The 6,006-nt window shown below is 51.9% G+C and overlaps 2 protein-coding genes across 3 annotated transcripts; both read right to left on the bottom strand.

The window, feature by feature from the left end:
* Positions 1-1,835: 1,835 nt before the first annotated feature.
* Positions 1,836-4,030, bottom strand: LOC130190980 (uncharacterized). 2 transcript variants are annotated; one of them, XM_056410652.1, is made up of 7 exons: positions 3,927-4,030; positions 3,603-3,777; positions 3,222-3,517; positions 2,951-3,129; positions 2,630-2,875; positions 2,211-2,540; positions 1,836-2,118 (listed from the first exon to the last, which is right to left on the bottom strand). In XM_056410652.1, exons 1-7 carry the CDS (start codon positions 3,955-3,957, stop codon positions 2,011-2,013), a joined length of 1,365 nt encoding a protein of 454 aa, XP_056266627.1. In that variant the 5' UTR covers positions 3,958-4,030; the 3' UTR covers positions 1,836-2,010. The 2 variants fall into 2 exon arrangements, with proteins under 2 accessions (XP_056266627.1, XP_056266628.1); XM_056410653.1 differs by lacking the exon at positions 3,927-4,030 and having other exon boundaries at positions 3,222-3,531; positions 3,603-3,685.
* A 478-nt stretch (positions 4,031-4,508) lies between these two features.
* Positions 4,509-5,997, bottom strand: LOC130190898 (myelin transcription factor 1-like). Its single transcript, XM_056410482.1, has 3 exons — positions 5,019-5,997; positions 4,784-4,938; positions 4,509-4,518 (listed from the first exon to the last, which is right to left on the bottom strand). Exons 1-3 carry the CDS (start codon positions 5,598-5,600, stop codon positions 4,509-4,511), a joined length of 747 nt encoding a protein of 248 aa, XP_056266457.1. The 5' UTR covers positions 5,601-5,997.
* Positions 5,998-6,006: the final 9 nt, after the last annotated feature.

Raw genomic sequence — 6,006 nt, 5'->3', positions numbered from 1 at the left:
TTAGTGATCGACTGAGTGTGTAGTGATATACTCAGTGTGTAGTGTTAGTGATCTACTCAGTGTGTAGTGATATACTCAGTGTAGTGTTAGTGATCTACTCAGTGTGTAGTGTGTTAGTGATCTACTCAGTGTTAGTGATCTACTCAGTGTGTAGTGTGTTAGTGATCTACTGAGTGTGTAGTGATCTACTCAGTGTGTAGTGTGTTAGTGATCTACTCAGTGTGTAGTGATCTACTCAGTGTGTAGTGTGTAGTGATCTCCTCAGTGTGTAGTGATCTACTCAGTGTGTAGTGATCCTCCTCCCGTCCCCCACCACCTCCACAGTATCCAGAGGACCCCCAGCACGCTGCTGGCCTTCTTCCTCATCTTCATCAGCGTGGTCAGCCTCTTCCTGTCAGCCATGCTGCTGCTCCAGGAGACTCCAGAGAAGATGGCTGATGCCACCACGGGGTCAAAGGTCATCAGGAGGGCTCCCTGCACTGCAGAGGACCCCCGCCTCCTCACAGGAAGAGTCTGCTCGGTCCCTTTCATAAAGTGGGCGTGGTCAGCCCAGTCCGGCTTGTTGTTCAGGTGAACGCCCAGGTACTTATACCATGTTACAATCTCAAAGTCCAGTCCCTGGATGCTCACTGGTACCGGAGGAGAGCGTTGGATCCACCACCGGCTCCTCGGTCTGACTGGAGTTGATGTGGAGGCGGTTCCGCTGGCACCGTTCCCAAAGGTCCTGGTTCGGTTCTCCGGGCTCCCTGTCATCGTCGGCAGACGAGGTCTCTGTTGCTCTCCTGAAGGTCTCTTCCATTTTTTCCCCCTGAATGGTTGTTTGGGAGTTGTTCCTGATGTGAGGTCAAAGGTCAAAGGTCAGGGATGTCTATGTGTACAGATAAAATGTGTAATTTGTGAGAATGGGCTGTACAAATAAACTGAATTGAATTAAAGGGTCTGCAGCGTTGTGCTTACAGTATGTTGTTCAGGGCATCCATCGACATCTGGCGTTTCAATTTCAATCAGTTTGGACCTTTACAAAAAATGGGGACTACAACTTGTTCTTACAGTATGTCATTCACGCCGTCCAGGGCAATCTGGAGTTTCAGTTTCAATCAGTTTGGACCTTTTTTTTAAATGGCTAATTAGCCACATGCTAACCCAGAAGTTGGCCTTTAGTCATTCGGGGATCCAGGGCAACAGCCTGGAAGAGAAAGCTAAGCTCTGGCATGTTTAGATCAAATGACCTTCAATCAGAACAATATTAACCCTGTGACCTCATCGTGGGCCCTTCCCAGAGTGTCTGGTCAAAATCTGGAGTCCATAGGAGTTTTCATCATATAATGTCAAATTGACCAGATCTCAGCCAAATGTCTGCAAGGGTTGGGACAGTGACTGCCACCGGGTGGACAACAGGCCACATTCAATGGGTCCGTGCGGAAGTTTTTTTATTTCGTGCCCTTGGAGTAAAAAAAAAAAAAACTATTATATTCCACAACTCCAGGGCGGTGCTTAAGTGTGGGGTCGGCTAGGTCGGAGGGTGAGCAGGGTCAGGGAATGAGCTCCAGAGGTGGCTCTGGGCCAAGTGGCATGCAGGTTGACCCATTGGAGTGATCCAAAGCGGCCTTGAAGGGACGGCCCAGCCGGTGGCAGTCACTGTGCCCCTCATGTCCCTGGTGCTTTGAGAGGGGGATTTCACTTGATGAATACCCAGGAAAGGTGGACTAAGTCCTGGGTACAAGCATAGCAAAGTGACCACTAAAAACATGTCTAAATGACTATCAGAGTTCACACCAGAGGACGGTCACATTCCCTAAACAGCCATTGTGTGTGAATAATCAGGAGGACCGTGATTGATTATAACACATGTTTGAAATGTATTTAAAACACAAATGAACACATTTATATGAAAACAGAACAACATTATGAACAATAAATCCATCCAAAACAAACACACACAACATAATCAACATCTCACACTAGTTACAAACTATTTACAAATAGAACAGAAAGAGCTGAATATTAAATTCATCTCTTTCTGTTCACAAGGCGGTGTCTGCTTCGATAAAGTTCTTTAGCCCGTTGCAGAGGACTGATCAAGACCACCGTCCTCCTGGGCTTCTTCTTCTGGAGCGTCTGTTGAGGAAACAAACAAACACATTGAGTTGATCAGTTCCTGTTTTCACACAACTGGCATGCACTTTTTTAAAGACCGAATATTTACTTACACTTTCCTGGTCCTCTTCCTCTACCGCTTCGTTCTCCAACCTCTCTTCCTCCATCTCCGCGGCCTCCTCCTCCTCCTCGGCAGCCGAGTCGCCACTGTCTTCGCTGGCGTCCTCCGCCTTCCAGGACCCTTGGCGTGGCGCTCGGTGCCCCTCCTTGGTGGCGGCATGTGAGGAGGAGGAGGAGGCAGTCACCTCCTCAAACTGCCTCCTCAACTCCTTGGCCTGGCTGCGGTCCAGTACCAGTGGGTCAAAACCATCAGCAGTTGGCGTGTTGTGGCACATGAACCTCGCCAGCTGCTTCCGGGTCGTCTTGTTGGGAACGTTTTGGGCCTGGAAACAGTCAAAGAAACGTAAACCGTGTCAGGCGGCCGATTGTTTGTGTCCTCCAGCGTCAGAGAGTGACGGGGAACTCCACGTACGTGTGCAGACACCGCCATCCTGAGGTCGGTGAACGTGGGCCGTCCGGGCAGGCCCATCTGGGCCCAGGCCATCTGCAGGTACCGGACCATGTTCTTCACCGGCCCGTCGCCCTTGCTGACCAACACCTTCTGATTTTTGGGGTCCAGATGTTTCCTGACCTCGAGCCACCTCTCCAGCCAGGAGAACTCCTCAAAGGTCAGGAATATCTGGGCCCGCCCATCCTTGTTGGGTCTGTGCTCGTTGATCTATAAAACACGGACACCAACATGAAACATAGAAAACAGCTGACGAGGCGCTTCGTGGTGGAGCTCGGGACCTACGGTGATGACGTAGCCGCTGTCCGTCGGGAGGAGCCGGTCTTTCTTGGCCGCCTCGACCTCAGAGACGGTCATGTTGGCGAGTACTCCCGGCCTGTGTCCATAAATAGAGACGACAAAGGCCAAGAAGTAGCCGTAGAAATCGTCTCGGAGGTTGTACTCTGCGTCCGTCTCCATCTCGGCTGAAATGAGGAGAGAGAACAAAACTCTTTTAGAACTCTGGAGACACGTTTACTGACGTCTACATATATTTCATGTATGCAAACTGTCTTACTCAGCAACTCGGGGATCACCAGCCTGGCCTGCTCCTGGCACCTCCTCAGGCTCTCCCTGGACACGATGCGGCCCATCTTATTGGTCTTCACCTGGAGCTGGTGGGTCACGATGAGCCCGGACAGATTCTCCAAGGCCTTGTCCAGCGCCCTGACGATGCCATTGATTTGGGCCTTCCTTAACCTGCAGGCGCTTGGTGGGGTGTCCTGCAGGTACCCCAAGAACTGCAGGACATTCCGTAGGTAGAAGTTGACGGTGGTGACCTCTCTCCCCTCGCTCATGAGGTGTGCTGCATATCTGTGACAGAAACACTGCAATGTAGTCACCATCACGTCACGCTCGTGTAGCAGCCGCTTCATTTGCATGTGAAAAAGACGCTGACCTCATGATCCCGGGGATGTCGTCTAGAAACAGCCAGGAGGCGAGGTCGCTCCTCCCCACAGAGAGGTGGAGGAGGAACGCCCTCACCCGCCTGACTTTGGACATCACGTTCTCCGCCTGCTTCAGGGTGGGGTGACTGCCCTTATGGTAGGCCGCGTATTCGGCCAAAAAGGTTTCTGTTCAACGAAAGAAAACATTTTTACTTATTCAACATTGAAATAGAATCTTAAAACACACACACACACACACAGAGACACACACACACACACACACACACACACACACACACAGAGAGACACACACACACTATACTTTCTCCTCTTACCGATACTGGGAGGGAGGACTCGGGGCCTCATGGCCGCGCCTCCACCTGTCCCCTTGAACGTGGCTTGTTGTCTCTCTTGCAGCTGCCTGCTTGGCCCGGCCTCCACCTCCTCCACCTCATTCTCCACTTCCACCTCCTCCTCCACCCGCTCCTCCACCTCACTCTTCACTTCCACCTCCTCCACCCGCTCCTCCACCTCATTCTTCACTTCCACCTCCTCCTCCACCCGCTCCTCCACCTCATTCTTCACTTCCACCTCCTCCTCCACCCGCTCCTCCACCTCATTCTTCACTTCCACCCGCTCCTCCACCTCACTCTTCACTTCCACCTCCTCCACCCGCTCCTCAACCTCACTCTTCACTTCCACCTCCTCCTCCACCTCACTCTTCACTTCCACCTCCTCCTCCACCTCATTCTCCACTTCCACCTCCTCCTCCACCCGCTCCTCCACCTCACTCTTCACTTCCACCTCCTCCACCCGCTCCTCCACCTCATTCTTCACTTCCACCTCCTCCTCCACCCGCTCCTCCACCTGATTCTTCACTTCCACCTCCTCCTCCACCCGCTCCTCCACCTCACTCTTCACTTCCACCTCCTCCACCCGCTCCTCAACCTCACTCTTCACTTCCACCTCCTCCTCCACCTCACTCTTCACTTCCACCTCCTCCACCCGCTCCTCCACCTCATTCTTCACTTCCACCTCCTCCTCCACCCGCTCCTCCACCTCACTCTTCACTTCCACCTCCTCCACCCGCTCCTCCACCTCACTCTTCACTTCCACCTCCTCCACCCGCTCCTCCACCTCATTCTTCACTTCCACCTCCTCCTCCACCTCATTCTCCTCCTCCTGTACCCGCTCTTCCACCTCATTCTCCTCCTCCTCTACCCGCTCCTCCACCTCATTCTCCACTTCCACCCGCTCCTCAACCTCATTCTCCACCGGCTCCTCCACCTCCTCATCCACCTCCATCTCCTTCTCCTCTCCCCGGCTGCCAGCTGCACCTTCCTTCATCTGAGAAAAAGAAGAAACGAGTATGATGAATATTATGTGGCCAGTGTGATGCTGTTCACTTCTGAGCCAGCTGCACTCACCTCTCTCACGACCTTCTGGTAGAGGCACAATTGTCTGGCCTGCACCGTGACTTGTTTCAGAAGAACGAGAGACTCCCTCTCCTTCCTCTCGATGGTAGCAGTTGCCACCAGGAGCTCCGCCCTCTCGGTCATGCAGTCTGGCCTGAGGCAGACCGCCCCCGGGTCGACCTCATCGACCCCCTGCGGCTCCTCGGGGTCCCTCTGGTCCACGTCGAGAGACGAGACCATGGCCACCTGAGGGTTTGTGGCCCTCAGGTGGCCGAGAAGCTCGACCGTCACCGCCCTCCTGGCCGCTTGCTGCTCATTGAACATGTGGCTTGGGCTCATCTCCGGGTGGCCATCCTGGAGGTGCTTGTCCAGTCTGGAGCTGTGGTATTTGCAGCCCGAGACTGGACAAGGGCCCGAGCGGATGTTGACCCGTCTGGAGGCCAGGTTGAGGAGCAGCCTCCGCTCGTCAATATTTAACACAAAGTGCGCTCTCTTTAAATGTTGCGATAGCGCTTTGTAGTCATTCAGGCAGAGAGGGCAGATGGAGGTTGCCTGAGTACGAGTCATTTCTGAAAGAAAACAGAAAAGAAACATCTTCACTTAAACAAGTAGGAAATTAGTCTAAGTATTGTTTAATTTTTAAAAACACATTGCATATTAACCAGACAAATACGTTATTTAATGAGTAATTAACAGTGAACCACGCCCCACGGGGATAGTCCCCCCCCCCCCATCTTGTAGTCAGAAAATCTTTTTATTTTTAAATGATTTATTTTCTATTATTCCGTAACTTTTTTTCATAAACCCCACCACCGAAATGTACATGACCAACAGGAAAATTATTTAGTTATGTGGAATTAGCAATCAATGGCGGAGAACACTTCGCCCTCCTCGTGTGTGTTTTCCGCCTTCTTGGACTTCTCTTTTTTTACTTTCTCTTTCAGAAAAAAACGCCGTTTTTCAACGATTTATTTCTAATTATTCCGTAACTTTTTCTTTT

This window comes from Pseudoliparis swirei, unplaced genomic scaffold, assembly GCF_029220125.1.
Source record: "Pseudoliparis swirei isolate HS2019 ecotype Mariana Trench unplaced genomic scaffold, NWPU_hadal_v1 hadal_25, whole genome shotgun sequence".
NCBI classification, from domain to species: domain Eukaryota; kingdom Metazoa; phylum Chordata; class Actinopteri; order Perciformes; family Liparidae; genus Pseudoliparis; species Pseudoliparis swirei.
This window is presented reverse-complemented; position numbering and strand designations above follow the sequence as displayed.